General features: G+C 33.5%; 1 protein-coding gene and 1 pseudogene across 1 annotated transcript in view; one reads left to right on the top strand and one right to left on the bottom strand.

Moving 5' to 3' along the window:
* The window catches only part of LOC149749161 (adhesion G protein-coupled receptor L3-like), a 179831-nt gene extending 173359 nt beyond the window's left edge, over window positions 1-6472 (top strand). Inside the window, exon 3 of the mRNA XM_089911995.1 lies at window positions 2616-6472. Within this exon, the coding sequence (XP_089768121.1) occupies window positions 2616-2754 (139 nt within the window). The 3' untranslated portion in view covers window positions 2755-6472. The remainder of the gene's footprint in view (window positions 1-2615) is intronic.
* A 2355-nt stretch (window positions 6473-8827) lies between these two features.
* LOC111169188 (GTP-binding nuclear protein Ran-like) lies at window positions 8828-10450 on the bottom strand (annotated as a pseudogene).
* Window positions 10451-20948: the final 10498 nt, after the last annotated feature.

Below are 20948 nucleotides of genomic sequence, written 5' to 3' on the forward strand. Positions count from 1 at the left end.
TATCTTATACAAAAATAATATTCCAGATGTTGCCTACCTTTTGATTTTTCAGTATCTTAGTTTATAAAAAGCATTTGATATAGAAATCATAATAGAATGTAAATTATTTTGAAAAGTAAATGCTGTAAAGCATTGTTTTCTACAGAACAATGATGACAATGATTGCAGTATATTATTTGTGTAGAATGTGTTGGTTTATATACCTCTTCACATACACTATCTCACCAGGTAGAAGGCTTTCTTGATTCTTCTTTGGTTAACATTAAGTAAGATATTTGGGACTCATTACAGTGTTTAATGTTTATAACAAATGTCGCTTATTTCAGTTTTTTTACATACACATAAATAGTATTTTTGCAAATTAAATAGTATATAATATGCAAATGATCAGTTCACATGTTTAGATAACTAAATGGATGGGTGGATGTGTCTAATGTCCATATTATATTTTAATATCTGATCTATACATATATAACCATATGAAATTCTTTTTGATTCAAGACAATTTTCTGTGAAACAAACACTTCCATAATTGTAAATTTTAACCTTTATGCCCTACTCAAAAATGACTAGTAATTTGGTTTGTTGATATCAAACATTGATTGTTTAAATAATAAAAGATTTGTAATTGCCCATTTACATCTGAAAATTGTAAGAATAAACACAGATTGTAAATTAATTTTATTATTATAAGAGCTGTAGTAATTAGAAAAAAGGACGATAGTAGGCAGTAAAACAACAGTAGGCCAAGAGACAAAACATAATATATATAATATGTGTATATATATTTATTTTAAACATTATAATTTAATGATTTGAGATCAGCAATAATATTATATTTACAAAATATTTAAATATCAAATTTTATAATGTATACTTTCATTTTTCATTATTTCTACTTTGAATGCATTTTTGATAATAGCTGATTGTTTCTGTAACAATTATGGATATAACTGAGTTTATATAGCTGCTCATTGTATAAAATCCTGAGATAGATTTATGAGTTTATTTTTTCAAGGTGTGATGTGAAAATTGTATTGCTTTAACTGCAAAAACATGTCTTTTAACTTGAGACAGCTTCCTCTTAAGGGTTTTCTATGTAATAGGAAAGTACTGCTATTTTTAAAAAGTGTCAATACACTAAAATATTTGCACTACCTATTTGTAATGCATGTTGAGGACAGCCACATTTACATTAATGTTATTATACAATTGTCTGATAATCATCTTTAGACACTAAATCTACACAAGAGAGCTTTAGAACATGTTGACCCTCAGGATTAGCTGTTATGCTAAACTGACTGATGAGAATGGAATATTGGCTTTTATTAATCTTCCACTGATAACACGAAACGTATTTTTCAGTTTAAGACATTTACTAATGAATCAATTTTAATTTAGGGACTAAATAAAATCCTCAGTAAGCCTGGCAAATTATAGCCTTGAGTAAACTCAAAGCATTTTCACTCTAAATCAAAATGAGTTCTGCCCTAAATGCTCCTTATCCAACTAGTAGCCTTGCAAGGATTCAGAGGTATTGGTCATATCAAAAAAGGAAGCATCTTTTTAAGAAAGGAAGGAAAGAAAGAAGGGAAGGAAAGAAGGAAGGAAGGAAGGAAGGGCGGAAAGAAAAAGAAAGAAAAGAAAAGAAGGAAGGAAGAGAGGGAGAGAGGGAGGGAGAGGAAGGGAGGAAGGAAGGAAGGAAGGGAGGAACTCTATTGGGTCTAGAAAGTTTCGGAGTAAAATTTACTGTAAGGAGGCCATTCTGACCTTGGGTGTCTTTTTCAGAGTAGCAATCAATTTCATTATATGTATATTTATTTACCCATGAGTAAATCTGCTAACCCAGATCTATTTAGCCCAATTGCCACAAAATATGCCTAGTTTGTGTTTCTGTTTCAATAGTGATGTCTGATTATTCTCTTTGGAGATTTAAAGTTATTCTAAATTATAGGATATTGGCATTTGTGAATAGCAATCTTTAAGGTTAGTGCCGTTATTTGGCTGTACATGAGGAATATGAGTCCATTCTTAAAAATGGTTTTACTTATGGGATTAGTTTATTATTATATTAATTTATATAAATTAAATTTTTAGATATATTTTAATATTTAAAGTTTTTACTGATTTTATTTTTTAGGTTTGGCTAAAAGCATTTCAACACCATATGTTCATTGCCTATAAAATAAATAATATGATAATCAGTGAATTTATTTTACTACTGCCTAAGTAAAGCTCTGTGGTTCTATTTTCTTAATTATTTTTTTTATAAGAGAGTGAGTTTTTCCTACCAAATCATCCAGTCTTCACATTGGCAATATCCTATGGGCCAGTTAATGTTGCTTAAGCAGTATTTAACTCCTAACTCAAAATCATGCTGTGTTCAATCAAATATTAAATTAGTTAATATGAATAAACTGAATGAATTTTTTAATGTCTAGTTTTTTTTAGGTATACTGTAGATATTTCCTTAACAAGTCTAAAACCCTAAATTGACCAAAACCTTATTTAAATCTGTGTAATTAGGAACTAAAATAAAATTGGTATTGGTGTTAATAATGATTTAACTATGTAGAAACTTATTATTTTTTTCTTTTCTTCTCTTTTGACTTCAGGTGCAATAACAGAACCCAGTGTGCAGTGGTGGCAGGTCCCGATGTTTTTCCAGACCCATGTCCGGGAACCTATAAATACCTTGAAGTGCAGTATGAATGTGTCCCTTACAGTATGTATATTCCTGTACTTTGCTTATAAAAAGGAAAGATATTAAGCTTTGTTTTGCATGCACTGACAACATAGTCTCTATGAAAACATAAAAATAATCACATAAATTATATTTTAAAACTGGCTAATTTTAACTTTTCAGGGTCTTACATTTTCCCCACCCTTGGAAGAATTAGGTGTTGCCTGCATGATCCTGCAGCATTTAATTTTGACTATATATTTCTGTATATCAGTATCTATTCTAAAGCTCTTTTCTTAATGCAAGAATATAAAATATTTAGAAAAGCGATGAAAGAGTGGTATGCCGGTACTATATCCCTCCAGGTCCAAGCAAACAGAAATGAAAGTGAATAATATACTTGTATATATAGTAGTATAGAAAATGATAAATCTTGAATTTGATAGGAACAATTATATCTAAGCTTCCTGTGCTGCCAAGATATTGAGAAGTAGAAATATATTCACCCAGAGAGAGCAGATTGGAAAGAAAATACAAGGATTACATGGACTAAAACACTCTTTAGAGAGTGTATCTTTTACAGTCTCAAGAACTGTGTCTTTGCAACCTTTATGTCAGAAATGATATATACCAACAACTTTTCTTTTTTCTTCAGGAATAATGAAAAATCAAACAATCAAAAATGACCCTTTTTTTTTTTGTGGTACGCGGGCCTCTCACTGTTGTGGCCTCTCCCGTTGCGGAGGACAGGCTCCGGACACGCAGGCCCAGCGGCCATGGCTCACGGGCCCTGCCGCTCCGCCGCATGTGGGATCTTCCCGGACCGGGGCACGAACCCATGTCCCCTGCATCGGCAGGAGGACTCTCAACCACTGCGCCACCAGGGAAGCCCTTTCTTGACTTTTTTATCCAAAGGTAGAATCATCATCTCAAAAGAAATATTTTTGATCTGACTAGTTAATTATTCATGGGATACCTTAGTGAAGGTCACTCAGGAAATCCTGTATTCTCATATTACATATGCAGCTCATCCCAGAGGTAGAAAACTCCTCAAACAAATCCCAGGTTCCAACTTCCCTTGATATCTCAGAAGAAACAAAGCATCTGGGGGTCAGCAAGTTTACTGTGTCAAGAGGTAGTTCTAGGTTTGCCTCATTGATGTTTATTTAAAAAGCAGCACATTGCTCATGAGCTGTAAGTGTGTGTACTCCAATAACAATAGAGAAATTTGGCCAGCAAGAAATGAATTGAAATTTAAAAGTAATAATGAAAGCAATCAAGAGAAAATTTCATTGTTCCTTTATTTACAGTGTGATTGAATAGAGAAAGTTTATCTAGGGAAGTTTTATAAGCTTACTTTCTTTGTTGTGAAAAAGCATAAGTGTATAGGTTTTATTGAAATCTCAATTGAGGTTATGCTTCTTATATTGTTATCTCCAGGAACCCTTCTATAAAAATATAAAGCTAAATGACCATTTATTGTTCATTAGTGATACTTTAAAGAAATAAAATTTGTAGTCCACTTTAGAACGGTGACAGTTATACTTAGGTTGCATAATAAGATCTTTGTGAAATATGTTGAATAGCTATTTCCAAAGGCATTTTAAAAATATATTAAATAAGGTATGCCTCATTTTTAAAGACAGTTTTAAGAAACTTACAATCATTGCAACATGAAAGCTGAAGAAGTTTTGTCAAATTTTTTTTCACAATTTTTAAAATTTAAAGAATTTCACAGCTCTTTCTTCAGTTTTCTGTATTTCTTCAGAGTTCCTTTAAGGATAACTACTCCAAATTCCTCTGCCAAACTCATTCTGAAAAATCATCTTAAATCATTTCAATATAGATAAGAACTTGCTCATACACTTTTGTATAAAAGGATTGTGGTTTACCACAGATTTCGTCTCTCATAAATTTTTAGAGTTGGGCAGTTTGATTCCTGAATATCCTACATTTTCAGGTTTCTGGTAATCCTGAAAATGTACTGATTGCCTTAGAAGTATGTTCATATTATATTAAAATATTTAGCTGATTGTTTCATTAAATAAGAATTATAAACACAGGTGCAACCACTTTCCAATTTATACACAGTTTAATTTATATGATATAGTATAATTGCGTTTGTTTAAATTATCTTCAGTATGTTTCAGTTAAAAGTGTAATGCGTAACTGGAAACTCATTTAGAAAATTTAACATGAACTTAAAAGAAAATAATCCAAAAGAAAGTAAAAACCGTAAAATAAACAATAGTGACTCATTTGCAAGGTAAGCTGGTTTAGTAGAAAAATGGCCAGATATCAGGAAGCCTGGTTACTTAACAAAAATTCTGGATACTTTAGCCTCAGGTAAGCTATTAAAATTTTCTGGATCTCAACTTATAGACTTTCCCTCATCTATAGTACAGTAGTCCCCTGTTATCTGTGATTTCACTTTCCTTGGTTTCAGTTATCCATGGTCAACCTCAGTCTGAAAATATTAAATGGAACTTTCCAGAAATAAACAATTCATAAGTTTTAAATCATGTGCCATTCTGAGTAGCATGATGAAATATGCCATCCTACTCGAGACGTGAATCATCCCCCTGTTTAGTGTATCCACTATATATGCTACCCACTTGTTAGTCATCTGTAACACTTCAGCTGTCACACTATCATAGTGCTTGTGTTCAAGTAACCCATATTTTAATGGCCCCAAAACGCAAGAGGAGTCATGCTGGAAATTTGGATATTTTCTTACTGTGCCTAATTTATAAATTAAACTTTATCATAGATACGTATGTATAGGAAGAAAAACAGTATATATAGGGTTTGGTGCTATCTGCAGTTTCAGGAATCCACTGTGCGTCTTAGAATGTACTCCCTGTGGATAAGGGGTGGGCTACTACAAGTTCTGATTTAGTTAATAATAAACTCTTTCTTTTCTCCACCATAAAAAAACACTGATTTTTCCATTGCTGAAAATATTCACTTATTAAAATAGCTTTCATTTATTAACATTTACTACATGGCTTATATGTTTACATACATTATTTTATTTAATTCTCACACTCTCCTCGCTGTTAGGCATGAGTGTCAGCACTTTACTGAAGAGGAAACATACTCAATAACATTAGTAAAATGTTTCATGTAAAATGTAGAATAGCTAGGAAATGGCAGAGCCAAGAGTTGAGTTTGTCTGTAATACCTGTTCTTAAGGACGCAGCTATAGTTCTCCCCCTAGATTTTACCCTTTATATTTTCAAGAGTTATTCAGTGGTGTTCAATATTTAACTTTCATCAGTACAGTAAAGGTACATAGTGAAAGCAAATGCTTCAAGGGCCCGGACCCTTTTTCTTCTTTCTTTTGCTACTTACTTTTAAGAGGTTTGTATTCTTTTCTTAAAACAGCTGAATCACTGCAACTTTTATTTTCCCAAACACCTAATGAAGCTTTATGGCAAAGACTAATTTGTGCTATAAAAATACCACCGACAATTTAGAGTGAGGCTCTTATCTAAGTAGTAACTTAAAAAGTTGTTTAAATTACCTGTATTATAGGAGAAAATCCTTGTACTTAATTAATATGCTTGTTAAAAGACCCTATTGTATAAGTAGCAGACAGACTTCATATTTAGGATTCAATATTAATATTTGAAAATTTTCTAACTGAACAACTGAATAAACAACCAAACAACAAATACTCTTAGGTTCTGTTTGTTATATAATTTAATAATATCCATTTTCATTTTGAATTTAAGATGACAAACTGCAGTGTATATGGTGATATACTTTGTTATGAATGTTTTCTTAATATTGATATGTGGAAAAATATTATTGATATTTTCTTTTTTTATATATGCTCTGTGTATATATGTTTCTATGGTAATATTGATTTTTAAGGTGATACTTTTTCATGGAAAATATCGAAAGAAAATATAGAAATATAGAAAAACAAAATATATAGAAAAACATCAATATTAATGATATATAAGTATATAAGAGGTAATATAGAAAAGTTCAACAAAGTTTATTGTATCACACAGGAGAAGGAAAATTAAAAACATCTAAGATAAGCTTGCAATAATTTTTGCAGTGTTTTAAGAGTCAGTAAATTGGTGTATAAATGAACACTGAAATTTTTAAGAGGACTTTAACCTAAATCAACCAAATGGTGTGGCTTGTTTTGAAAAGATGACAGTGGGAAATAAAATAAGGAAAATTAGGAATTTAAAACAATTTAGTGAGGCTACTGAATTTGTCTTATACTCAGTTTTTTGAGTGTCTTGTACACAGTTTTTTCAAAATCACTAAATTTGTATTTAATCTTTTCTTTCTACTGTCTGTAATTTCTTGTTTGGGTTCAACAGATAGCCTGTTTTGGGGACAGTTGAATCAATACTTTTCTCTGTTCCTGTGACACCTTAGTTCCAGTATGACTTTTATAGCCTTTGCCTTTTCTTTTGAGGTTTGATTTTCCTCCTTCGTGATATTTCCTCCCTAGGAGATGACCCAAATATTCAAGAGGTTAAACCTCAGCATTTACCAATGCCACAGTTTTGTTTTTGCAGCTTCCTTCTTCTCACCCCACCCCATCACTTCTAGCCTGATTTGGGATGGAAATTTTGGCATCTTTAAGTAGAGCTTCCTTCATTTAGCCAGTTTATGGGGATGACTTGTGTTAGAGAGAACACAGTAAAACAACTAACCACCTATATAGAGTATTTCTGAGCAAAAAGTCTTTACTTTAGCTTTACTTTGTATCCTGCTGATAATTTGTCTTTTTTCCAAGGCATACAGTTTCACACACATTACACTCAAAAAGTGTTTGTCTTCTCTCACAGTCCAGCATTTCTCTTCAGTTCTTTGTTTCTTCTTTTTAAAAATACAAAGTACATATTACTTATTCAGTAATCTTCTTTGCTGGTAGATTTTCTTTGAAATAGACGGGGGAAGCACACAATTGGAGAGCCACTAGAAATGAGTGTTTGGTAGTGGGAAGCAGCCGCATAGCACAGGGAGATCAGCTCGGTGCTTTGTGACCGCCTAGAGGGGTGGGATAGGGAGGGTGGGAGGGAGGGAGACACAAGAGGGAAGAGATATGGGAACATATGTGTATGTATAACTGATTCACTTTGTTATAAAGCAGAAACTAACACACCATTGTAAAGCAATTATACTCCAATAAAGATGTAAAAAAAAAAAAAAAAAAGAAATGAGTGTTTGGTTAAACCAATCTTATTTTATAGCACTTACAGACTTTCTCACCATTCATATTAACCATCTGAAGTTATGTATGTGATTGTCTTTATGTAAAGACATGCAAAACAAGTAATGTTGGAAATTAATATTTACAATTAATTATATAATCTGCTATTTTGTCTTTTTTTACTAAAAGAAAAAAGTACTATCTTTCAGCATTTAAAATGAACAAAAGCCTTTAAATATTTAGTTATAAATAACTAAATACATTTTGCAACTAATATTCAACTGAGTGCATATTTTAATATGCTCACACTTTGGCTCCTATTATGTAAATAAATAATTACATATTTTAAAACTCATGCTGAAATTAACCCACATGTTAAATTTTAAAAATATCACAGAATGTCAAGATATAAATTGATTCCCAATGCCTCAGTACCTTTTCCAGTTTCTGATACATAGGAGACATTCAGTTAAGGCATATTGAATGATTGAAAGAAAAAAGGAAATATGGTCAAAATTTAATCCTCTAAAATCATTATGTTCATTGCTAAAATGATAAACAAAAGAAACTCTTGTCTACACACAAGACCTTATTAATTCAAAGGGAAGATCTATGGTAAAAAATATAGATTATATGAATTTTAGTTTTTCCAAATTGTTTGATATTGTAATTGTATTCCTCAAGAATGCTAGAATGGTCCTAGCAACCAATTTATTTTTCATATTATTCTTCTGTATGCCTCCATATAATGCATCAAGTATTGTCCCTTTATAAGAGGAATGTCAGTTGTCTAAATTCTCCTTTTTAGAATGACAGTTATAACAAGAACAATAAAATTCTTCCTTTCTTTCTCCTTTTTCTTCCCACCAAAGTTTCTTTCTTTTTTCTTTTCTTTTCTTTTTTTTTTAAGATATTTGAAATACAATTTTATTCTGATTCTAAACAAAAAGGAATGGGAATGACAGTAACAAATAAGATTCCACCACTGAATATTGTGATGTGACTGTAGCAGTCTTATATTTGGAACTCAAGGAGGAAACAACTGTGTTCCAAAACACCTAAATATGTAGGTCCAAAAAAATGAAGGTTTTTTTTAATTTAACTGCTACATTCACTCCGAAGCACATTCATCTCCTTCAGCATCCCAAAGATTAAGCACATGTTCTGCTTAGCTATATAATAAAGTGGCAAACATGCTGCACCACTGATATCACAGGACAGTTGCCTATAAAACTAGACTTCTGATGCTGGGCTCCAGCTTCACTTTCTCACAGGTCATCATCTTCATCCGGGAGGGCAGTTGGCTGAGCAACCTCTAGATCGTGCTCTTACTGCGCTGCCAACGCTGGGTCCATGATCACCTCTGGTGGGGCGAGAGCAGGCATGGCAATGAACTCCAAGTTAGGGTCTCCCATCAGTTTTCTAGCCAGAGGAAGGGCTTTTCAAAGTTGTAGTTACTTTTGGCAGAAATGTCATAGTACTGAAGATTCTTCTTTTGGTGGAAGACAATTGACTTTGACTTAACCTTTCTGTCCTTAATATCCACTCTGTTGCCACACAACAAGATGGGGATAGTCTCACACACTGGTACCAGATCTCTATTCCAGTTAGGCACGTTCTTGTAAGTAACTCTCGATGTTACATCAAACATTATAATGGCACCCTGAGCTTGGATATAATAGCCATCTCTCAGTCCACCAAGTTTCTCCTGACCAGCTGTATCCCATACATTGAACTTAATAGGTCCTCTGTTGGTATGGAACACAAGGGGATGGACCTCAACACCCAAGGTAGCTACATACTTCTACTCAAATTCACCAGTCAGATGACGTTTCACGAATGTAGTTTTACCAGTACCACCATCACCAACCAATGTAAGTTTGAATTGAAGTTGGGGTTCTCCTTGGGCAGCCATCGTGATGTTAACGCGGGTGGGGGCTGCGAGGGTGCGCCATGGCGACGGCGTCTGGGGAGCTGCTCCCCCGCCCGGCTCCCCCGGCCCCCAGGGCCAGGCTCACGCCTGCTCCAAGCGCAGACCGGACAGAGCGGAGGCCTGCTTGGCGCGGAGGCCAGGGGCCAGTTTCTTTCTTAAATAGTTTCTACTTGACAGTATCTTGCACCTAACATATAATTCATAAAACTTTTTCAAGTGAATCAGTAATTACTTAATAGTTAATTTAAACTTTTATTGTATGTCCCAAATATGAAATATTCATAAAAATTGCTATTATAAGTTTGGAAAACAGGAAGCATAGGTGGACTATATACTTTCTTAGAAGTTTTCACCCTAAATTCTCTCCTGTTCTTGTCTAGCTGCTTCATATGTTTATGGAAATTATTCTCAACTAGTTTATATCATTTGCTTTCAAGACCTCCCTCTTTTATCTTCCTTTCATAACACAACATCTATTGCAGACCAGGCACTATGCTAAACACTAGGTAGAATGCTAGGATAAAAATTCTGCCATAGAGGAATTTAGCGAAATGAGGCTCAAGGTCCCCAAAGTTACACTGTTCCTAGCTCAGCAAAGCAACTGAGCACTTCATGTTAGCAGTGCACCTGGAAGACATGCCCATCCCATAGCGGCTGATGTTTGTAGGGGGTGTGTGGGGGTGTATATCTTCAGGGAAGGTTTTCTAGAGGAGATGACTCTTGAGCTGAATCTTAAAGAATGAGTAGACTTTAATGAGAAGGGCAGTAATTTTTGGCAGATGGGACAATGTAAGATAAGTAACTGTTACCGTTAATATAAAACCAAAACACTTTGGTGTTTGCATGAAAAACAAAACACAAGAGTGACAGGAGATGAACCCATAGATGGGCAGGGTAGAAATCATGACTTACCTGTATGCTGGGATTCTTCTGAGCCCTAATACTCATCACAGTGTGGAGCATAAAGATAATAAACTATTTTTAATGTAATTAACTAATATATTAATAAGAAATACTTGTTTGAAGATCTGCAAAAACCAATTTTGACTAATTTAAGTTGAAAAATGAAGCCTTTTGTGGCGGGAGGGAGGGTGGGAAATACAAAGTAATAGTTCCAGAATCAAAAGAAGAAAGGTGAAAAACAGGTCTGAAAAAATAAGATCCAGTGATCTAGTGAACAAGAGTTAGTGGACAGTCTCTTAAGTACTCTGCGTTTGGATGAATCAGTTACAAAAATGGTCCATCTGATCTAAGTCCTGTAATGATCTGGGCTAGGACATCAGGACTGCATGAAACTAGAGCTGAGTAGTTGCTGCACCTTTTAAATAAGGTCTGCTCTTTGTTATTTCCTGTCATTTCCATTACTTATTTTATTGTACTTGGTTCATTATACTCTTTTAAAATATCTCCTGGCTTCTGAATATACTTAAATTTACAACTCTTGTTCTAGAGTTTGTATCTAATCAATGCTAATAGGTGTAAAAGCACTCTAAATAGTTACTATATATATATTTTTTATTTCCAAAATATGTAGTATTAAGTTCTTGCACCAACAATAATTCTACCAATAGAAGTTTATCAGTACGTATTATGGGTTAATCAGTGTGTTAAGTGCTGGGGAAAAGTAGAGTTCGGCCTTATGGATCTGGTGGTCCCGTGGATAAGGCAAATAATAAACACATTAACCAATACATATAATCATAAATGATAAAATGCAAGAAGAAAATAAACACAGTTGTACAATAGAAAACAATAAAAGGGCTAGCTTATATAGGTGTGATAAAAGACTGCTTTCAAGAGAGGGTACTTGAAACCTGAAGAATGAGAATGAGACAGTCAGGCAAAGAGCCTGGGAAAAAGCTTTCAAAGCAGAGAGATCATTAGCTCCAAAAAGTGTGAGGTTGGGAAGAGGTTGGCTTGTCCTAATAACTGATAGAAAGTCAGTGTGTTTGCAGTCAACATGGGGGAGAGTGACTTAGACCCAATCTAATTACCAATCAGCAATTAGTACTATTAATACCATTAATAATTAAGCAGCAATTTCTTTCAAGTTTCTAGGATTTATTAAGAATCAAAATATGTTTGCAGAATGAAATTTAGTAAGGTGATATTTCTTTTAAAATATATATTTTTGAAAATATTACATTCTACAATAACATAAAGGTAAACTTATATCAAATCAACCAAATATCAAATGGCATCAACAGCTAGAAAGAATAAATACATATATTTATAGTGGATTAATAATATGTAAGTGTACACATGATGCTAATTGTAAGGAAACAAGATGAATTGAGAGTATTAAAAATTAATTGGATTGGCAAAGTTAGGAAAATATTTGATTTAGGAAGTAAAATGTTATTACAGACATAAATAAAGTTGGGGGATTAGTTTACCCATGCTCACTTGCTTTATTTGAAATAGTAAGATTATAGAACTAATGCACTTAAACTTAATTCAAATAAATTTTTATAAGATCATCAAATTGAATAGCATAAACATGTGAGGTTTAAAGAGACATGGAATATAACATTTTGTTTTTAAAATATACTGCATCTGTATGGGAAGAGAAGTAGTGAAAATGTGAAGGGTTTTATTTTTTTCCCCAAAGTGTTTATTGCTAAAAAGATCTTATAGCAAACTTGATGTATGAGATCTAAAGAGTTAATTTTCCAGATAAAATTTTTCTAAATTCTTGTAAAATCAATTGAAATACTATGAAAGAGCATTGTTAATTTTCTTGTATTATAGTCATTAATCTTATGAAGCTAGAAAAAAAGCAATCAATTTGCTTGGAAAGTACTTCATTCAGATTTTGCAATTTTAACATAATAGTACTTCGTTAAAATGATTAGTTAGTATAGGGAAAAATCTACATAAACTTTAATGTTTTTGGTTTATTTTTGAGGAATTTCTCCAATGGTAGGAGATCACAATTCCTGTGAATGTTGTCAATTTTTAAATTGCTTAAACTTTTTCAAAATCCTGCTATAAAACCCAAATTCTTTTACACAATTAAATACTTATATGGTAGGTTCATTAATGGTCCCTCAAAGAAATCCATAATATGTTATTATAAATGGCAAAGAGACTTTGCAGATTTGATTGAATTAAGGATCTTGAGTTGGGGAGATTATCCTGGATTATCCATGGAGACCCAATCTAATCATAAATATCCTTATAAAAAGGAGGCAAGAGGTTAATGTTCAAAACAGGAGCTATGACAACAGAAGCAGAGATTAGACTGATGAACATTGAAGACGGAGGAAGGGGCCACTAGCCAAGGAATGCAGGTATCCTCTAAGAAGCTGGAAAGAGCAAGGACATAAATGTTCCCTAGAGCATCCAGAATGAGCACAACTCTGCTGACCTCTTAATTTTAGCCCTTAAGACCCATTTTGAACTTCTGACAATTTGTGTTGTTTAAAACCACTAAGTTTGTGGTAATTTGTTATAGCAGCAGTAGAATACTAATACAACTTGCTATAATATTTTTTTCTGAAATGATTAATATAGTTTAAAAATTCATTTTTTTACTTAGGACATGGAGTAGTAAAGACATAGTTTTGTTTTCTAAATAAAGATTATGGTGTATTTCTGTAACAATATTTTTAAAATGTAAACATAGAAACCTTCCCTGTCATGGATTGGCTGGATGTGGGATGCACAGCATGTTGTTATAGACAAAAGTCATTTTAATTCTATAAATATACAAAACCCAAGGCAAACTGAAGTCAAGTTAGTGTTTAGTAAAATCAGTTTTACTATATTACACCTATCTACTATTCATATGAGGCAGCAGAAATAGTGAATGGGTAAATAAGTGGTTGATTATAAATATATGAGCTAGATGGACAGGATGAATAAATGTAGTGAATTTCTGTTTAAATTTTCTTATACTTCAAACAAACAGGAAATTTTCACAATAACTGACTTGTAATACTTGAATAAAATCCATATTTATGGACTTCCAATTCTACTCTGTATGTACTAATTTAATTTAGTTTTATCAGCCCTTAATGAAAACCTACTTGTTTCTTAAAACATTGCACAATGTCTACATGCCCCCTATAATATAAATATGACTGTTTTCTAACTTCCAGGAAACCATAATCTTCTCATTATTCTGTAATCCTTAGAGTAATCATATCAACATAGAATCAGACAGGGAAGGAACTAATATTGCTTAGTTTTTGTTTTGTTTTATTTTGTTAATTTTTTAACATCTTTATTAGAGTATAATTGCTTTACATTGGTGTGTTAGTTTCTGCTTTATAACAAAGTGAATGAGTTACACATATACATATGTCCCCATATCTCTTCCCTCTTGCGTCTCCCTCCCTCCCACCGTCCCTATCCCACCCCTCTAGGTGGTCACAAAGCACCGAGCTGATCTCCCTGTGCTATGCGGCTGCTTCCCACTAGCTATCTATTTTACATTTGGTAGTGTATATATGTCCATGCCACTCTCTCACTTTGTCACAGTTTACCCTTCCCCCTCCCCATATCCTCAAGTCCATTCTCTAGTAGGTCTGTGTCTTTATTCCCATCTTGCTCCTAGCTTCTTCTGACCATTTTCTTTTTTTTTTTAGATTCCATATATATGTGTTAGCATACGGTATTTGTTTTTCTCTTTCTGACTTACTTCATTCTGTATAACAGTCTCTAGGTCTATCCACCTCACTACAAATAACTCAGTTTCATTCCTTTTTATGGCTGAATAATGTTCCATTGTATATATGTGCCACATCTTCTTTATCCATTCATCTGTTGATGGACACTTAGGTTGCTTCCATGTCCTGGCTATTGTGAATAGAGCTACAATGAATATTTTGGTACATGACTCTTTTTGAATTATGGTTTTCTCAGGGTATATGCCCAGGAGTGGGATTGCTGGGTCGTTTGGTAGTTCTATTTATAGTTTTTTAAGGAACCTCCATACTGTTCTCCATAGTGGCTGTATCAATTTACATTCCCACCAACAGTGCAAGAGGGTTCCCTTTTCTCCACACCCTCTTCAGCATTTATTGTTTTTAGATTCTTTGATGATGGCCATTCTGACCGGTGAGAGGATTTACCTCATTGTAGTTTTGATTTGCATTTCTCTAATGATTAATGATGTTGAGCATTCTTTCATGTTTGTTGGCAATCTGTATATCTTCTTTGGAGAAATATCTATTTAGGTCTTCTGCCCATTTTTGGATTGGGCGGTTTGTTTTTTTGATATTGAGCTGCATGAGTTGCTTGTATGTTTTGGAGATTATTACTTTGTCAGTTGCTTCATTTGCAAATATTTTCTTCCATTTTGAGGGTTGTCTTTTCGTCTTGTTTATGTTTTCCTTTGCTGTGCAAAAGCTTTTAAGTTTCATTAGGTCCCATTTATTTATTTTTGTTTTTATTTCCATTTCTCTAGGAGGTGGGTCAAAAAGGATCTTGCTGTGATTTATGTCATAGAGTGTTCTGCCTATGTTTTCCTCTAAGGGTTTGATGGTGTCTGGCCTTACAGCTTAGTTTTTATTAATATATTTTATAAATATATTTCCTCCTCTCTGTGCTAACTGCTTTCTACTTCAATTAAAACAGAAACCAATGCAGAATAGAATAGTAAGTGATATGGAGACAAACGTTAAGTGGCTGTTTTCAGGTATTCTTCATGGCAATGATGTATTTCTAATTATTACTTAGGCAGGTGGCAGGTCCTATCACATTTTCCCTATTTTTGCCTTATCAAGTTCTCTCAAGCACAAGAGCATAACACAGTGGTTAAGAGTAAGAGCCTTAGAATTTATGTTCTGATTTTGCTAATTAATAGCTGTTTTCTAGTGAAGTTGTTTTACTCCTCTGTGAATGAGTCTCTTCACATAGAAAATAGGGATGATAATTCACACAGTGTCTATGAAAATTAAAATCAAATATATGTAAAAAGGTTGTACAGTGATGGCCATGTTAGAAATTCTCAGTATATCATAGCTATTAAAATTAATATGGCTCTGGCATCTCATCCATTTCTGAAGTTTTTTGACGATCAATACTATCATGTACTGGGGCTTAGAATTATGTTATGCTATTAACTTATCCCAGGGAGCCCCAGGCATCATAGAGTTATAGCCTTCTCTTTTGCTCTTGACTATTGGTATAATTTCACAGATAAGACTTTTGTCTTAGTTCCTCATTTTTTATTTCAGATCACCCCTGGATTTTTAGTCTTTCTCAGAGCTAGTTACAAAGGCATCTGTCATCTGATTTAGTTCTTGAACCAGTTCTCTTTTATGGGGTTGCTCTCTTTCACCTAAAAGTGATACTAAGACACATCAAGCAAGCAGATTTTCTGAATCTACCCTCAGCTCAGTTGTCTCTGTGGGTTCTTTTATCACATATTTCCTGCTCTGCGTCCCCTTCGGACTTAACCTGCTGGTACTAGAAATTGCATGAATCACACCCAAGCTTGCTATGGAGTTTGAGCATTGTGTCTTTTAGTTTTATACTTTCCTCACTGCTGTTAGCTTTTAGTACTAGATTATTTACCTCCAGACCCATTTCTCCCCATAGATAACAATAGATAAAGAGGTGTCAATGTCCTCAAATACCTCCAGGTGGAGCCTGGCCATGTTCATTTATTTCATTCAACAAATATTGGTTCAGCCTTTATCATATGAGTTTTCATATACTGGATCTAGGATCCACTGGATCTATACTGTTCACAGTGGAATTTAATCATAAAGCAAACTAAACCTATCTGTTAGTTTTTTTTGTATGTGAACAACCTAAGACTCAGAATAAGTGAAATAGTTAATGATTATATAGTTATAACTCATTGACACCTAATTGTAAGCTGAGTTGTCAATCCATCATCCTACTCTGTTTCTTTAAATTTCAGAATAGGTTTCTATAGCCTAGAGACAGAAGCAGTGATTAAGGCATAGTCTCAAAAATATAAAAGATTCAAATATATCCCCTTTAGTTGATATTTGTCATTCTAATTCAGTTCCTCATTTTAATTCACATTCTTCCAGGAAGATTTCAAAATTCAAAACGGCCCTCATGTGACTACTGGATTATTTTGTCTTTGTTTGCCTTCAGTATAGCCTGTAATTAATACAATTACATACATACAATAGCATATTGAGTTATCAAAAAACCCAACTTTCTCAATATTATGAAAGAACATTCTTTTCTGTGCATACAGCTAGATTTCAAGCCTCATGGCCTTTCTCATAAATTTATTTCAAAATTGCCTGGAGAAAGCCAATAAGTGAACATTTTTGGGGTGTGCAATTTGCTTTTATGTTCACTATAAGCTAACTATTTACTTTTGGAAGCCTTTGTCAGATATGTATCCAAATTTCTGTGGCAAATCCTTTCTCGTTTTAGTTTTTAAAGCAGCTTGAAATAAGTTCAGTACTCAGTTGAATTGAGATTTCATAGTTGCTAAAAACCATCTGCAGTTAAAAACAAACAAACAAAAAACCCAGCTAATGCACTTATGGAGAAAATAGGAGAATGCATATCTCTCAAAAGGCAGAACACAGGATTTCCTTTAATGTGATTTTTCTTGACTTGTTCTCTCCCCTATTCTTCTTATACTTAGAGAAATCTTTGCTGTTAAGTTTATCAAGACAACAGGGAAGGCTCAGAAGGAAGATCATATTCAAATTTGCTGGAAATAAAATGCATTTATTTCTACAACAATGCTTTCTTTTTTTTCTCTTCTGTATTCATTCTGATTGCTCAGGCATCAAGAGAACTGGTAGCTGGCTACTTGTGTGTATCAGAATCTAACAGAAATTGTTCTTATGGCCATATTTTGGTTTTATCCTGATCTGTTACTTATCGAGCTATCTACCCAGACTCATCAAGGCTTAACTTCAAGAAAAATGCTTGCCTAGTAAAAGAACATTATTGGGGAGATTATCAAGGCAAAGCTCTAAGAATTCCTGATTCTACTATATCATGCACTCACTAATACTCATATTAAATGTTTTCAAATATCAAGCTCAGATCTCATAAATTATGAATGACTGCCCTTCAACAGATGGCATGTGTTATTCTTTTTAAGAATGAGTGATAAGTGTAAAGTGAAAAACATAAGCTATCCTTTGTCTTTAGGACTGGCAATCCTTCTGTCATTTATCAATGATGGCCTACATTTGTGATTAACACTGTTTCTAATACAAAATTCAAGAGTTTATGATGAGTTATATTACTTGACTGAATCTCACCAGCTGCTGCTCCTTGGGGGTATCAGATGGTATTTTCTAAAATGTTGAAATACCTTATCTTTATCATCAGGCAGTAGCTTGAACACTGGAGGAGCTGTTCACTAAAAATCCCATTTATCATTGGTTCTAAAAGTGCTCAAGATTCAGACCTAATAGGGACCAGCCTACAAAGGCCATTTTATTTTACCTAAGTAATGGAAAGCCAGAATCTTTTTTGCCTCATTGACAGATAATAGAGACGAAGAGTCTCATTGTGTACCAGAAATATCCAAATGAATCTAATGCTTTAGAAATATGATTTACCTCTTCAATGTAAGCACTACATCAAAGTTATTTTGACTCTTCAAATAACTAATACACACATCAGAATTAAAATAGTTTGTGGCATGTAATTAGTGCTTGATAAAAGTTTGGTATTATTATTTTAGTCTTTCATACAATATGGATAGAGTGTTTAGCCTATTGTTGAAAACACTAAATAATGAAATTCTGAATACCAAGCTATAAATAATATTGCACATTCCCGATTTAGGCTCTTGAGAGCCCACCTGGGTGTGTTTTTAAGAGTTAAAATTCTGACATGGACTAGTATTTATCTTCGAATCCTTTCAGTAGATTGTCGACTTTTACAGAAACTCAAGTCCAATTTTATATTAGTGATGGTTGCCAGGTAACCATTTGATGCAAATAGTTCATTAAACATTTAGCAGCTCGTTCTCTGATTGGAGTGGAAACTGGAGTGACTTAGAAGCTGACGGCCCAGGAAATGATTGAGAAAGAATATCTTAGAGTGTTTAATAAAAATAAACTATAATTCCTCTACTTGATTTTCTTCCTCTGTCAAAATTAAAATATAAAGAAGAAAAATTGCTGGAGAGAAATGAGGGTTTTTTTTCCCCCCCTAATAATAGATATTGTTCTCTGAGCAAGTACCAAGTGCTAACACTATGCTAAATACTTTGTATCCAATATCATTTTATCCTCATAGCTGTTTATTTATGTTGTATAATTCCCATTTTAAAAATAAGGAACACAAGAATATAAATTAAGTCCTTAGTTTGTCCAAATTCCCATGCCTAGTAGATTGGTGGGGAGAGAGGGTGGGTATTTGAATACAAGTCCCTTTGACTCATGTGATTTTGTTCATTTTGTTAAAGGCTGGTAAAAATATCTTCTTGTCTGAGAATTGAGAAGCCTAACCAGCTACCTTTTACAAAATATTTTACTACCCTCTAGCCTGATGCCTAAAAATTAGAGTTGTGTGTGCTGAAGTTAGCTTGACTTGAAAAGAATTTCTGTCAGGAGGTAGGAATCATTGGTAGGAACCTGTGTTAATACAAGGAGGGAGAGAAACTGCAGTTAGTGGGGTGATCACTATCACTGATTCTGTAAGTCTTGCTCTGAACTGAATCTGATTTATAATGCTTTGTTGCTGTTAATAATTGTTAAACTTTTGCATTAGTTTTCTACTGCTGCTATATCACAACATGGTGATAATTTTATTCTCTTACAGGTGTAGAGGTCAGAAGTCTAAAATAAGGGTATTTGTAGGAGTCTGTTCCTTTTGGAGGAATCTGATTCTTTGACTTTTCCATCTTCTAAAAGCCACATGCATTCTATGGCTTGTGACCCCTTCATCCATCATTCAAGGCACATCACTCTAACCTCTACTTCTGTCCTCAGGTCTCTTCTCTGACATTGAATCTCTTGCCTTTCTTTCATAAAGACTTATCATGGGCTCACCTAGATGATTCAGGATTATCTTAATATCTCAAAATCCTTAACTTAATCACATCCATAAAAGTTCACTTTATGATGAAAGGTAAAACATTCACAGGTTCTGGGGATTAGGGCATGGACGATTGAGGAGGGGTCATTATTCAGCCTTCTACAAATTTGTTTTAATTAAAGTGCAAATTTTTATTTTAAAAAGAGTACAATTCAGTATAGAACACATGTGAAGTTCTATTGCTCTGTTTCTTAAAGACCAAGTATACCTGATTATTGAGTATCAACAATTGCAGAATGCTCATAGTATCAATATCTAGGAGAAAATGGGCAGTCCATGGCTAATTTAAGACTGATGGATTACATTGAAACCAATCCACTTGCCTTTTTTCTTCTACAATAAAATGTCTTTTTTTCTGGTTACATAAATAAAGAATAAATGATCAACTAATAAAAATATTACAAAAATATAAAGGAAGATGAAAGTAAAGATTACTTCAGTTTCTTTAACTGGAGATAAATTCAACTAACTTTGTAATTACCATTATTTTAGGCATTGCTTTATGCATATATACACACATGCATGATTTTACAAGGATGGAAGTTATATATACATATACACACACACACACACACACACACACACATATAAGCACACACATATATATAAACATACAATTTAGTGTATGTTCTTGACAGTTCTTCCTATACTCAGGTATCCTTTGGAGATTTTTACATGAATATAGATTTATATATGTGTGTGTCTGGGTGTGTGTGTATGGGATCATATCATACATGCATCTTGCTTTTCTCATTATATGATATCTTGTGAAGTTAGCCAGAGTCAGCTGGTATAACTTTGATTCTTTTTAAGGGCTTTATAATATTTCATGGGTTGATGTAGACAATGTATTCAGTCATTCCCCTATTGATGGAAATTTTTATTTTGCTTCATATGTGATAAGATGAATGATCTTTACCAGTAAGATGATCTCGGTTGGTTTACTAAGAATCATTTGTGTTATCTTACTTTTCAAACAGCAGTGAGACACTTTCAAGCTGAATGGCATTGAACCTGTGACTTTTAATTCTCCACCAAAATGACTGACCCAACACCACTGACAAATCTTAGCCTTTGCTAACGTTTGAGGCATGTGTTCTATGAATCTGTATAGTCACTTGATTTGGAGAGTTTTCATT

This window comes from Delphinapterus leucas, chromosome 5 (assembly GCF_059928025.1).
Source record: "Delphinapterus leucas isolate spDelLeu-1000000601 "Yukka" chromosome 5, BTC_Dleu_Yukka2, whole genome shotgun sequence".
Taxonomy (NCBI): domain Eukaryota; kingdom Metazoa; phylum Chordata; class Mammalia; order Artiodactyla; family Monodontidae; genus Delphinapterus; species Delphinapterus leucas.